This window comes from Oncorhynchus mykiss, chromosome 4 (assembly GCF_057628025.1).
Source record: "Oncorhynchus mykiss isolate SJ-2025 chromosome 4, ASM5762802v1, whole genome shotgun sequence".
Lineage (NCBI taxonomy): Eukaryota > Metazoa > Chordata > Actinopteri > Salmoniformes > Salmonidae > Oncorhynchus > Oncorhynchus mykiss.
This window is the reverse complement of record NC_143025.1, coordinates 64,480,378-64,495,832: the sequence shown is the minus strand read 5'-3', so window position 1 is coordinate 64,495,832 and position 15,455 is coordinate 64,480,378. Positions and strand designations below refer to the sequence as shown.

Genomic DNA, 15,455 nt, shown 5'->3' with positions numbered 1-15,455 from the left:
CAAGATCAGGTGCGCGTGTGCTCTCAGTTAAATAAGAGTAGGCTATTGCCTATGAATGGGCAGAGAAGCATGGGGCAGTTATCTTTCCAAGGAAATGTACTTCCTAAATAGGGCTACGATTAGGCTATAGTTTACTACATTGCCTATAAATAAACATTTATATATTTCTTCATCTGAAAATCTTCCCAGCTCTAAAAGGTAGGCTGTAAAAATAGCTCAAGAGAAAGTGCAAGTCTCTCCAACTCTGCCCTCTTCTAACTACATCTATCATATTGGCTGATATAGCCCAGTAATACAGATAGCCTAATATACTGTAAGGGCCATGTGAGAATCTCTGGTAATTTAACTTTCTTTTTTTTTGCACATTTGATATTGCCTACAGGGAGCAAAATTGCTGTGATAATGGATGGCAAGTGAGGAGAGTCACATACACCTAAAATAACATTGCAGGACTGCAGTTGGGTTTGGGATCAGTCCTTGCTACTGGGTATGAAAAGCTGGCAGGTGCAGGTGGGAGCAGTATGAAGAAATTGGTCCCACTCAAGCCTGTAACATCAGAGCTGTTTATTACTGTGTCAGTTAGGGGAAAACAGACAAATCAATAACATTACATGCAATATTGACTAATAAAAACTCACATTGCACTGAACAAATATCAGAATCAATCACAGTTTACAACATTTCTAAATCCTCCTACCTAACTCAGTACTTCTGAGAAAATACAAAAGAGCCCTGCTAACTTCATCCAACCTCAATGACCCTACACTTCAAGCTTTCCCTCTCTTCAACATACTTACAACAAAAAAACAACTCATGCTCCACCGTTTCATCGACCTTACACTCCAGACACAAACCATTAACATGCTTGCCAACCAGATGTAATGACGAGTTCAATGTGCAATATCCTAAGAGCAAATCGAGCAAACACCAACTCTTGCTTCCTAATCTGACCTTTGAATCTTGGTCCTTTCTTTGAAGGCCATATAAATGCTGGACCTTGGGCTCAGAGTCTGGACCTTGGGCTCTTCTGCCACACATCTATCAAAATAGCTCTGATCTTATATTTGGCCTCCAGCCCACTCTGTGGTGTTCACATGGTCCTAAATCCAGCAGATCCCTAAAGCACACCGTTGCCACTTTTTGTATCACATTGAGGGACATGACTCCAGTGAAAGTTTTGCCCTTGCTGTTTTATCATTGGTTCCAGAAATGTCTTCATCTCATTGTCACATTGAAAATATTTTATAAAAATTCATCCTATATAAATATATTTACTACTACATGATAGGACATTGTAAAGCTGCATCACTATTATGTAAAACTATGTGTGAACAGTATGTACCTAATTTATTGCAAACAATTTTACAATGTTTCATGATGGCCCTTTTTTTAAGGGGGGGGCCCAGCAGATGGCTGGCACAGGGAATTTAATTCCCAGAAAATTGCTTGTATTGGATTCATGTCAATAAATGTACTGTATGTGGTTCAGTGGTATTCTTTTTTTTGTATCTAAGCAATGACATTGTCTACTTTGAATAGTGTGTTCAAGCATTTGAGAAACCTCTTCTGCACACATTCATTCTACTGCTGTCAACATTTGCCTGGCCTTTTCTGTCTAACAGTGTTTGACTTATAAATCGTTTAACTCTTTTATTGTAATTTTTATGTACCGTAGAATAATGTGTAAAAAAAAAAAAAAAGTAATAGATTATTTATTTTTATCCAAAGATACATTTTATCTTCTTTGGTTTAATAGTTGACGTTGAACCCAAACGTTGCCGGTACCCTGTAAAGCAGAGCAGATCATGTGACTGAAAAGCATGACACACAGATAAGGAAGCAGAGTGCAAGCGGGGCAGACTGTCAAGACAGAACTAAGGTAAACGAAACATGGAAAACAAGTATTTAGTGTTGGCAGAAATTTGACAAAAACAATGTTTGGGCATGCAATAATTTGGAAATGTCGACAAGCGACAATTAAGCTAAAACTCATGCGACCTTAAAGGAATGCTAATGTTTATAGTCTGCTTTCACAAACAGTTGCCAGCATTTGTGCAACTGAAAAAACAATGTATCTTTAACGTTACACTGCAGTATTTCCTGAAATAAATTCACATGTTACTTTACAATTCACGTCTATTGCGTTTGATGAAATGTATATATGATGACATAAGTCGAAAATAGAGACCGGTTATTACAGGTTATTCGGGCTTCTGTATTTCCGCATCTTTCAGGCCTCGTTCTTCAGGTTGAGAGCGTTACATGCCGACGAGTCTGTGCACGCACGCGCAATCGCACGCATGTTGATTTTGTCCAGCCACACCAGACGCGATCAAGACACGCAGGTTGACATATCAAAACAAACTATATTCATTTGCAGACAATCGAAACACATGAAACCGTCATGGTCATTTACATAGCTAGCTTGCTGTTGCTAGCTAATTTGTCCTGGGATATAAACATTGGGTTGTTATTTTACCTGAAATGCACAAACTCCTTTTTTTCCCCATGGCTCTTTGAAGAATTTTGAGTCAGCCCAAAATCGTGTGCTCTCTACTCCAACAATTAATCCACAGATAAAAAGCATAGCCTAGTTAGTTTCTAGTAATCGCTTATTTTTCTGTGGACTTTATGACGGTTGGCAACCAACTTTAAGGTGCATTACCACCACGAACTGGACTGGACCCAGCTAGCAATGAGTAATCGGCCCAGAAGCGGCCCTCTTCTGGGGTGCCGGAACTGATCGGCCCGGTGTCGGACTCGTCTACCCGAATTCAGCCGACTTTGCCTGCATCTTACCAGAATCCCCCCCCAGAAGCGGCCTGATGCAAATTTAAATAAACGCATACAAAATTACCCAATTTTAGTCATTTTAAATATTACTATTATAAGTTTTATAAATACAAATTATACCCATCCACAAAAAAAGCATTTTGTGTCAAAGAAACACCATAGACTTGTATTTTTTGATCACAGAAACATTGAGAAAATACGGAAAAATTAATAATGAAATGTTAATTATATAAAGCAGCCTGTGTAATCATCTGCCAGAGATTAGCCAGAATTGGCCTTAGCCCCAAGTAATACATTTGGGCCAGATAACTCACAACGGAATCGGCCCGAGCTCAATCCCCGCATCCTAGCCATAAGTAATTCTGCCGAAGGCGGCCCAGACTCGGGCCACATGATGTCGACCGAGTCTGACTCTCAGCCGAGTGCCCCTACTCTCAGCCGGAATCGGCCCAGATCCACTGTGCTAGCTGGGGAGTGTGGAACTCAGTTCATCTTTCAATCACCCATGTGGTTATGTTCCTAAAAAATCAATGGGGAGATGGGAGAGGCGGGACTTGCAGCATATCAGGAGTTAAACATAGAAGCAAGGTACATTTTAGCGCCTGGCTATGCAGATGCTCGTTGACGTGAGCAGTTTGGATGAAATGATTGAATAACATGTATGTGTACATTTATTTTTCAACGCAATGCAGGCGGTGTGGTCAGCATATTAGCTTGTCCTGTAGGTAGCCTCCCACTGGGCAAAAACGTGTTGAATCATTGTTTACACATCATTTATACCCAAACATCTGTGTGATGTTGAATCAACAGGGAAAACATTGGATTTGGAAAAGTCCTCAACATAAGGGCATTTTGTCTTTTCACCCAATCTAAATCCAGTGACATGGTGACATTTTTTTGTTGCGTTCACTTTGAATTCATGTTAGTTGACAACTCAACCAAATGTAGGCTAAATCAAAATTTGACTTTGAGCTGACATCTATGCCTAGCCTCTTTGAAGGCCTATCTAATCTGAGTGGAAGGCTGATTCATGCAGAACCAGTACCCTGTGTACATTCATTTCTTACTCTTACCGACAGCCTATTATTAGTATGTTCAATATTCATGAATACAATATGTAGGTTTATTCATTTTAAAACCATTTTATACAAGCAAATGGGATTTTTACCACTTTGGTGACGCGCTACAGTATGTCTAGGGGAATGAGTGTACATAATGCAGGTGGAATGAACTGAAGCTGTGTGAGTGACTGACCTACAACAATACTTGTAACATTTTATATTTCAAGGTCTTCGGGAGACTCCCAATGCGCCAACCATGGCCTACCAGTACGGAAAAGTGCAGGACCCAAATGTGCTTACTCAGACGATAATCTCCAACATCCAGAAGATAACGCAACAAAGTAAGTGAGACATATGGACAAGCTGTGCACACATGTAAATAAGTACACAAGTTTTGTCATATCCTCTGAATTTAGTAGGCCTGTAGGCTACTATACTTCTCATATGAGGCCTGGGGATTGACTCAGAAGTATTAATATACCTTTTACACCATTTTTTTCATTTTGAATTAACTTTCAAATTGAATACTTTACCTATTGAATGAACACACGTATTGTTATTGTTTTGTCACAATATTTGTGCCCCGTTTCTACCAGCATCTGAAATTCAGAGAATTGTGAATCAGTTGGGAACCCCACAAGACACAACTGAGCTCAGACAGCAACTGTGAGTTCTGTTCTAATCAGAAGAGGGCTCTTGCAGTGTGTAGCTTTTAAAGTTATTACATGCTGCTATGTGTATTTCTGTGGAATGTTATCTAAATGACGCTTTTGACTTTTCAAATGTAGCCAGCAGAAACAGCAAAATGTCAACCACCTTGCCAAAGAGACAGACCGATGTGTGAAGGAATTTGGCTCTTTGCCTGTCACAACTGAACAGGTAATCAACTTTTTTTTTTTTTGTATGGTAGCTTCAACCTAATTTACAACAAGCAACAAAATGTATAGGAATTGTGTGCACTGAATGGAACGTGTAGTGTAATGCCCAATAGCAGACCGAATGTTACTCATACATTAATATGTGAACAGCACCTCAATGCTCATTGGTCACATGTTAGGTGGGCGGGCCTGTGCTGTCCAAGCTGGTCCCTGGATTACCTTTTCCTTGTGAGTCTCTTAACACAAAAAAAATGCTATAGTGTCCTCTGTTCACCTTTTAAGAATGCATGTCATTAAACAGCACATGTCGCCATCTACAGGCAAGCATGTAAACCCTGCAATATAAAATAAATGTACATGCTGTTATTTAATCTTTTATTTTAGCCACCTGTGCATTCAATTTACCCTGCATACTTAAAGTTTTACTTATATGACACATTGGAGATAATACATTAGATAAGAATTTCTTCTCAAAATGCAATTATTTAAATAATGAACAGTTTTTCATTATATTGTGTAATGAACTATAACAGGAAACTAACTGTAAGGTGCCCCTTTGTATTTATAAATTCAGCTGGTGCGCTATTCTTAAGCACATTGGGCCTTTATTTCCTGTTTTTGTAGTTGTGGGGGTTCTTGTTCAAGGAAGGCCCAAGGCACACAGCATGAACATTTTTCCTGACAGCAGATATCCCACAATGTTGAAGAAATGTGTGCTTGTGTGTGGTAAAGAAAGAAATGAGTGCCGCCTTGTGAAGTTCATAAGCAATGGCTGGAACGCATGCACTGGCAGGAATAATTAAATTCTTACAACCATCCACAATTTCTGTTTTTCAATACGGTCTAAGATGTTTTTTTATTTAAACTTTATTTAACTAGGCAAGTCAGTTAAGAACACATTCTTATTTACAATGACCGCCTACACCGGACGACACTGGGCCAATTGTGCGCCGCCCTATGGGACTCCCGGTTGTGATACAGAGCAAACATCACATACTGTACAGTGTACATGATACTGTGTCATAGCACTCTTCAATTTCAACCGATTGACAACTATTGTTAGGACTTCCATCTCAGGCCACCACACCGTACTTTACATAAGATGTTAGTATTTCACTTCTACTTATTAAAACATAAAACACAGCTCAGTGCCTCTAGCACTGAGTTGCAGTGTCTTATTTATTTTATTTTATTTTTATTTCACCTTTATTTAACCAGGTAGGCTAGTTGAGAACAAGTTCTCATTTGCAACTGCGACCTGGCCAAGATAAGGCATAGCAGTGTGAACAGACAACACAGAGTTACACATGGAGTAAACAATTAACAAGTCAATAACACAGTAGAAAAAAGGGGAGTCTATATACATTGTGTGTAAAAGGCATGAGAAGGTAGGCGAATAATTACAATTATGCAGATTAACCCTGGAGTGATAAATGATCAGATGGTTATGTACAGGTAGAGATATTGGTGTGCAAAAGAGCAGAAAAATAAATAAATAAAAACAGTATGGGGATGAGGTAGGTGAAAATGGGTGGAAATGGGTGGACTATTTACCAATAGACTATGTACAGCTGCAGCGATCGGTTAGCTGCTCAGATAGCAGATTTTTGAAGTTGGTGAGGGAGATAAAAGTCTCCAACTTCAGCGATTTTTGCAATTCGTTCCAGTCACAGGCAGCAGAGAACTGGAACGAAAGGCGGCCAAATTAGGTGTTGGCTTTAGGGATGATCAGTGAGATACACCTGCTGGAGCGCGTGCTACGGATGGGTGTTGCCATCGTAACCAGTGAACTGAGATAAGGCGGAGCTTTACCTAGCATGGACTTGTAGATGACCTGGAGCCAGTGGGTCTGGCGACGAATATGTAGCGAGGGCCAGCCGACTAGAGCATACAAGTCGCAGTGGTGGGTGGTATAAGGTGCTTTAGTGACAAAACGGATGGCACTGTGATAAACTGCATCCAGTTTCCGAACGGTTGAAAAGCATGCATTTGGTTTTACTAGCGTTTAAGAGCAGTTGGAGGCCACGGAAGGAGTGCTGTATGGCATTGAAGCTCGTTTGGAGGTTAGATAGCACAGTGTCCAAGGACGGGCCGGAAGTATATAGAATGGTGTCGTCTGCGTAGAGGTGGATCAGGGAATCGCCCGCAGCATGGGAAACATCATTGATATATACAGAGAAAAGAGTCGGCCCGAGAATTGAACCCTGTGGCACCCCCATAGAGACTGCCAGAGGACCGGACAGCATGCCCTCCGATTTGACACACTGAACTCTGTCTGCAAAGTAATTGGTGAACCAGGCAAGGCAGTCATCCGAAAAACCGAGGCTACTGAGTCTGCCGATAAGAATACGGTGATTGACAGAGTCGAAAGCCGCTGAGCCACTCGGGAGCCCAAATTTAGACAATGGAAAGAAAATTATTGGTTTAATTGCAAATGCATTCTAGTTGTATTTCTTGCTACCAAAATTAATATAAATGTTTTAATAAGCAGAAGTGAAATACTAGCATCTTATGTAAACTAGGGTGTGGTGGCCTGAGACAGAAATCCTAAGAATAGTTGTCTATCAGTTGAAATTGAAGAGTGCTATGACACAGTATCATGTACACTGTACAGTATGTGATGTTTGCTCATTTGTTTACCTCTTCTAGCGCCAGAGAAAGATCCAGAAAGATCGCCTTATCAACGACTTCTCCAATGCACTGGCCAATTTCCAAAAGGCACAGAGGCAGGCTGCTCAGAAAGAGAAGGAGTTTGTTGCCAGAGTCCGTGCCGAGTCCAGAGTGTCGGTTAGTAGTCAATGCTTTACACAAACAAATCAAATCGCACCTGAAATGCGAGTGCATCAGGCTCACTGTTCTGTCCCCCCTCAGGGTGGTTTTCCTGACGACAGCTTTGGAGGAAATGGAAACCCCTTTGAAAGGTCAGAGTTCAACATTTCAGTGGTCTAGTTCTTTTGAGTGCAATAGTGCACAGACATGCTGCACTAAACATACTGTGCAAGCTGTCTAAATACAACCCAATGTTTGTCCCCACATAAAACTGCATCCTGACTACAGAGGAAGAAATCGCTGTTGACACACTATTTTGTGGATTTACCCAGAGTTTGTAATCCTGATTCAATTATTGTTGCCTACAGTTGTGAAGGATGTAAACATCTTCTTTTCTCAACACCACAACATTGGAGAGAATATTATTTGGTCTATTAGGATTTAGCTATATTTTTAATGTCCTGTTTTGTGACTATATAGGGTCAACCTTTTGTTCTACTATGAATTTCTCCTCTGTACCCCCTAAAGTCGATTTGAAGCTCCGCTATGCTAGAGACTTACCATTTCTTGTAGAACCTGCAGCTCAATCCCCTCTTTCTGCCATTAACGTTGGCGCCTATACCATGACATGGGGCTTGTGAAAGCTGCCTTTTCTACACATGAGAGGATCCGTACAAGAAAATCGTCATGAAATTGGCTGTAAAACCCGAACCATGTGAGCTGCAAACTAATGTCGCTTTCAAAACAACCGGTAACTCAGAAATCTGACTTCAGTGTGTTCAAGACAACTGGGAACTCTGGAAAAACTAGGTCTGACTGGGAATAATCTTTTGTAACGGTCATCGAACCTGGAATTCCAGTTCTCTCGAACGCCCCGCAATGTCACCACTATCGCAAAGGTAGACTCTCACGATCACGGCAGCGTTGGTTGTTTTACTCTACGACATCCTATATGTTTTACGGCAGTTGTCTGAATTTTCTGTCGCGGACATCCTGACTTCGAAGAGGTCTTCTCACACAACTGACCATCCAGACTGAACCGTTGGATAGAAACTAATATGTCACCAATAAACGAAAGGGGAGACTCTCACGAACACAAAGGTTCTGTTCATCTGGTCTACGGGAGTAAAATACATTTTCTTATCTCTCTCTCAGATATAGGACAGACACTTCAAAACCTTGTTCCTTTATGGTTTATTTTTTATCTGTCTGTTTTTCCATTTCTGAATGTGTTATTCAATGCGTTGAGGCCAAATTCAATGTTTCATCAAATATTTGTGTGTGTGTGTGTATGTATGTATATATATATATTTATTTATTTATTTATTTATTTATTTTATTTATACATACTTACAGGGGTCCTAAAATTCCAAATCAAATGGTTAAATTTGACTTTTTATGACCATCTTAAAACAATTCCATATGTTAGCTTAGTAGATATTGTGATGTAAGGGCTTAGACCTACAGGGGTTTTAACCATCAAATGAATGTTCACATACAAATCCCACAGTTTACTATTCTCTGACTGCTAGTGGTCTGCTTGTTTATCGAACAATCTACTTTAGTGTTATCATGTCAGTCTTTTCAGGCCCATCTCTCTGGCTCAGCCTGACAGAGTGGGAGGTGAGTGTTTGCTTTGGGGTGGTTGACCGTGTTTCCCATGTCTGACTTTGCAGTGGGGGGCAGGCCCAGGTCCAGTCTCAGTCCCAGGAGGTGGCCATCACTGAGGAAGACCTGCAGCTCATCCAGGAGAGAGAGACTTCCATCAGACAGCTAGAGGTGACAGCACTCACATATTGTTACTCATAAACCCGAACCATGTGAGCGGTCATCGAACTCGATTATGTGCAAGATTCAGGGTTGAATTAAGATTTTGTATGAGGTCTATTGTTCCTCCAAATGACATTGGTTGCCTTTCAATAAATGTATACAGTAAGCACACCTTATGCTATCCTGCATATCACACTAACGTAATGGATTTCTATCCAGTTTATTTCATCTGTTATGTTGTCTGTGTATTCAATGCATGGTTTTACTTTTTTTTCAGTCTGATATTACAGATATAAATGAAATATTTAAGGACTTGGGAATGATGGTCCATGAGCAGGGTGATATGATCGGTAAGCATCCATGTAATCATTTACACCTCGACTTCTGAATACATCAGAAACTTCCAATTTCAAAACATTGACAACATACTGCATGTTTAGGAGCCTTTATGGAGAAGAGTCTAACGAGTGTTCTGGGAACAGAGGATGACAATCAGCTATGCCACACACACACATTGAAATATGTCACACAACACTGAGGATCAATTCAAGGTGTTAAAACTGACATCCTCTGAGAGTTGAATCATCGTCATAGTGTACAAGTCAAAAGTAACAGTGCTCTGAAGTAAACATCCAACTTTTCTGCAAAGTTAACAGAACATTAAACCTAAACTGTGAACTTCTGTGAGAGAATGACCCTTTCACTGAGTTTTCTTATACCCCTAGACAGTATAGAGGCCCATGTCGAAACTGCCGACCTTCATGTTCAGAATGCCACCCAGCAGTTAGCACAGGCTGCAGACTATCAGGTAGGTAACATGGAAATTATTCTTAATTGAATAATGATGTATTTATTTAAATTAGTAAATAAATTGTTAACACTGCATCGAATCAACTTGCATATCACATTAAGTGTTTCTTCTGACCCTTTCAGCGCAAATCTAGAAAGAAGATCTGCATTCTCATTGTCGTTCTGGTCGTACTTGCTGTTGTCGTTGGTTTAATCATCTGGGCATCAGTTAAAGGATGATGATGCTTTTCACACACACTTTGGTCCTGGCAGTTTCATGATTCTTTAGGACTAAGTTTGAGTTTCAAGGCCCATTGCTTGTAAAATGAAGACAAATGTGACAGCTGTTTTGTACTGTCACTTTACTATACTGAACAAAAATATAAACGCAAAATGTAAAGTTTTGGTCCAATGTTCCATGAGCTGAAATAAAAGATAGCTGAATTTTTTTCCCACATGCACAAAAAGCTTATTTCTCTCAAATTGTGTGCACAAATATGTTTACATCCCTGTTAGTGAACATTTCTCCTTTGCCAAGATAATCTATCGCCTGACAGGTGTGGCATATCAAGAAGCTGATTAAACAGTGTGATCATTACACAGTGGCACAATGCCACAGATATCCCACGTTTTGAGGGAGTGCGCAATTGGCACGTTGACTGCAGGAATGTCCACCAGAAAATGTAATGTCCATTTCTCTACCATAAACTGCCTCTAAATTGTTTTAGAGAATTTGGCAGTACATCCAACCGGCCTCACAACCGCAGACCACGTGTAACCACACCAGCCCAGGGCCTCCACATCCAGTTTCTTCACCTGTGGGATTGTCTAAGACCAGCCACCTGGACTGGTGATGAAACTGAGGAGTATTTATGTCTGTAATAAAGCCCTTTTGTGGGGAAAAACTATTTTTGGTTGGCTGGGCCTGACTCCCAAGTGGGTTGGTCTATGCCCACCCATGGCTGCACTCCTACCCAGCCATGTGAAATCTGTAGATTAGGGCCTAATGAATTTATTTCAGATGACTGATTTCCTTATATGAATTGTAACTCAGTAAAATTGTTGCATGTTGCGTTTATATTTTTGTTCCGTGTATTATATTGAAATTTAAATAGATCCCTTTTCAAGGGAACTTTGTCAGTGTGCCATTGTTGGCTTCTATTTGTCAAAATAGTCCATCAGTAATGAATTAATAATGTATAAACTCCTTAAATTCTATATGATATAAAGAGTATGTCCTTTTGGTGTCTACATACTGTATGCTATCTGCAGACACATACAGTGAGTATACAAAACATTAAAAACCAGGTTTCACCAGGTGAAAGCTGTGATCCCTTATTGATGTCAGTTGTTAAATCCACTTCAATCAGTGTAGATGAAGGGGAAGGAGAACGGTTAAAGAAGGATTTTTAAACCTTGAGACGATTGAGACATGGATTGTGTGCCATTCAGAGGGTGAATAGGCAAGACAAAAGATTTAGGTGCTCTTTAAACAACAGGCGGCACCTTAATTGGGGAGGACGTGCTTGTGGTAGTCGCTGGAGCGGAATTAGTGGAATGGTATCAAATACATTAAACACATGGTCTCCATGTGTTGGATGCCATTCCATTAACGCCGTCCCAGCCATTATTATGAGCCATCCTCCCCTGAGCAGCCTCCGCTACTTTGAATGGGTTATGGTAGTAGGTGCCAGGCACACTGGTTTTTGTCAAGAACTGCAACGCTGCTGGGTTTTTCACGCTCAACAGTTTCCCGTGTGTTTGAAGAATGGCCCACCACCCAAAGGACATCCAGCCAACTTGACACAACTATGGGAAGCATTGACGTCAACATGGACTAGCTTCCCTGTGGAACGCTTTTGACAGCTTGTAGAGTCCATGCCACAACGAATTGAGGCTGTTCTGAGTGCAAAAGAGGGGGGGGGGGGGGGGGTACTGTATGCTCAGTGTATATAGTAGTCTCTTGTTCTATGGACCAATGCTTTTGTGTCCAGGCTTTTGCCGTTTTAATCCTGAGATATTGAAATCATATTTTTGTTGATTGTTAATTAATATTATAGTAAGAAGAATACACAGAATATGCCCGGAATAGGCTTGTTTAAGAGCTGCTGATTATAATGGACCGTAGCCTTGTCTATGCACTAGAGGTCAAGGATTGTGCAATACTAAACACGATCTTGCATCACTTTTGCTGTAAGGTTCCTCCAAGGAATGCTGCCTCATTCTTCACTTTATGAATTTGTATTTAATCTAATAACTACTCTCACTGTATGATTAAATATGTATGGATTGTACACGATTTTGGACCAGTGAATGTTTTTGCTGCCTCACAAAAATGTTTTTTTTTTTTTTATACAGCTCTTTCTGTTTTCATTTTCTTCAATAAAAAGCAGTGCAACACTAGATGCAATGAACTGTTAAAGCTAGAATCCGTAGTTGCTATATCCATTTTTGGACTTGTAAATTGATGACACATACCCATTAGTTCTTGAAGAATATAACTTAGAAACGCCTAATGAGCTAAGGTCAACTGTCATACCTAGGGCTGTGGCGGTCATGAAATTTTGTCAGCCGGTGATTGTCAAGCAAATAGCTGTCTGTCTCACGGTAATTTACCATTAATTAACATAAACAATTTTAGCATCTCCTGGCTTCCATACATAGCCTACAAGCCATTTTAAAAAGTCTAATAAATCCAGGTAATATAGCCTACACCTTCACAATGAATCCATTATTTATTTTAGATTGGTCTAAAGGAGCATGATGTGAAGAAAATGTAGTCGCTTTCAGAAGAAAAGAATAGCATGCTCTTTATTTGCAGCCATCGCTCTTGTTTTCTCCCGCAATTGCATAGCCTTTAGAAATGTTGCGCAACATGAGCTCATGGGCTCTCAAGAAGTGTTTGATTAGATTTTCGAATACATATGCATTGATGTCAGAGTGATTATAGGGACAATAGAGTGCTGAGTACCAGGCAATTAGCATGTTTGGTAGGCTACTAATGAACAGCAGCAGCATCAGAGCTTGGAAGAAGCCTAATTACCATGACCGAACGGTTATGTGGAATTTGACTGCCTTCATGACTTGTGACTGCCGGTGTGGCGATAATACGGTCGCCACAACATCCCTAGTTATACTTTATCAGAACCCAAAATATATGCTTATTTAAAAAAAAATCCCAAGTAATGTAAATGTAGACATGGTTAAAACTATTTCATGAATGGTCAGTCCTTGCATCCATACCTCTGTCTATTAATTGGAGACTGGGTACATTTCTCCTGGCCCAGCCCCCAACTTTTTACCAAAGCTGAGGCAGGGTGTCCACTTTGTTATTGTTTCAATTAAGGATTATACCTGCCCTAAGCTCTCTCCTGGCCCCTTACACTAAGCCTGAATTTGTCTTGCTAGGTGACCTAAACTGGGACATGCTTAAACCACCTGTAATGACCTTAGTGATCACAGTTTTACAGCCTGTGTTCGTAATGGCTGCTCAGTGAAATGACCTGCCCTGATTTGTCATAGACGCTTGCTAAAAAACTTTAATGAGCAAGCCTTCCTTCATGAACTGGCCTCTGTAAAATGGTATAGAATCAGCTTGATCCCCTCTGTCGAAGAAGCTTGGACCTTCTTTTATGATATTTTCAGTGTTATTGTTAACAAACACGCCTCCATAAAGAAAATTATAATTAAAAACAGATTTGGCCCCTGGTTCGACCATGATCTTGCAGAGTTACTCCACCTCAAGAATTGCATTTTGCAAAAACCTCGGCACAAAAGGCTCGGCACACTCAGGCTGACTGTCTCTCGTTCAGGCAAATAAGAAATAAGTTCACTCAGGCTATCCGGAAGGCCAAAGTTAATTACTTTAAGGAGCAGTTCTCTCTCTGTGGGTCTAACAGCAAGAAGTTCTGTAAAATGGTTAAAGACCTGGAGAATAAACCCTCCTTCTCACAGCTGCCCATGTCCCTTAATGTTGATGATGTGGTTCTTACTGACAAGAAGCACATGGCTGAGCTCTTTAATCACCACTTCATTAAGTCAGGATTCCTATTTGACTCAGCCATGTCTCCTTGCCCCTCCAACATTTCCTCATCTCCCACCCCTTCTAATGTGACTATCCCTGATGCTTCTCCCTTTTTTTACCCCTTCACCCCTACAAAGTTTCTCCCTGCAGGTAGTCACTGAGTTCTAGGTGCTAAAGGAGCTCCTGAAACTTGACCCCCAAAAAACATCTGGGACAGATGGTTTAGACCCTTTCTTCTTTAAGGTTGCTGCCCCTATCATTGCTAAGACTATCACTGACCTTTTTAACCTGTCTCGCCTTTCTGGGGAGGTTCCCATTGCTTGGAAAGCAGCCACGGTTCGTCCTTTATTTAAAGGGGGAGATCAAGCTGATCCTAACTGTTATAGGCCTATTTCTATTTTTCCCTGTTTATCGAAAGTGTTGGAAAAACTTGTCAATAATCAACTGACTGGCTTTCTTGATGTCTATAGTATTCTCTCTGGTATGCAATCTGGTTTCCGCTCAGGTTATGGATGTGCCATTGCCATCTTAAAGGTCCTCAATGATGTCACCATTGGCCTTGATTCTAAGCAATATTGTGCTGCTATTTTTATTGACTTGGCCAAAGCTTTTGACACGGTAGACCATTCCATTCTTGTGGGCCGGCTAAGGAGTATTGGTGTCTCTCTGGTTTGCTAACTGCCTCTCTCAAAGAGTGCAGTGTATAAAGTCAGAAAATCTGCTGTCTCAGCCACTGCCTGTCACCCAAGGCTCAATCCTAGGCCCCACACTCGTCTCAATTTACATCAACAACATAGCTCAGGCAGTAGGAATCTCTCTCATCCATTTATATGCAGATGATAGTTTTATACTCAGATGGCCCAGATTTTGTATTAAATGCTCTACAACAAAGCTTTCTTGGTGTCCAAGAAGCTTTCTCTACATTTAACCTTGTTCTGAACACCTCCAAAACAAAAGTCATGTGGTTTGGTAAGAGAAATGCCCCTCTCCCCACAGGTGTGATTACTACCTCTGAGGGTTTAGAGCTTGAGGAAGTCACCTCATACAAGTACTTGGGAGTATGGCTAGACGGTACACTGTTCTTCTCTCAGCACATATCAAAGCTGCAGGCTAAAGTTATATCTTAGACTTGGTTTCCTCTATCGTAATCGCTCATCTTTCACCCCAGCTGCCAAACTAACCCTGATTCAGATGACCATCCTATCCATGCAAGATTACGGATACATTATTTATAGATCAGCAGGTAAGGGTGCTCTCGAGCGGCTAGATGTTCTTTACCATTCGGGCATCAGATTTGCCACCAATGCTCCTTATAGGACACATCACTGCACTCTATCTCCTCTATAAACTGATCATCTCTGTTTACCCGTC

At 40.7% G+C, this 15,455-nt stretch overlaps 1 protein-coding gene across 1 annotated transcript; it reads left to right on the top strand.

Moving 5' to 3' along the window:
• Positions 1-1,833: 1,833 nt before the first annotated feature.
• stx7 (Syntaxin-7) lies at positions 1,834-10,519 on the top strand. The gene is given in 10 exon segments (NM_001165159.2): positions 1,834-1,879; positions 4,082-4,195; positions 4,451-4,520; positions 4,643-4,733; positions 7,382-7,519; positions 7,604-7,653; positions 9,178-9,280; positions 9,549-9,621; positions 9,997-10,079; positions 10,205-10,519. Coding segments are annotated over 9 exon segments (789 nt in total). The 5' UTR covers positions 1,834-1,879; positions 4,082-4,110; the 3' UTR covers positions 10,301-10,519.
• Positions 10,520-15,455: the final 4,936 nt, after the last annotated feature.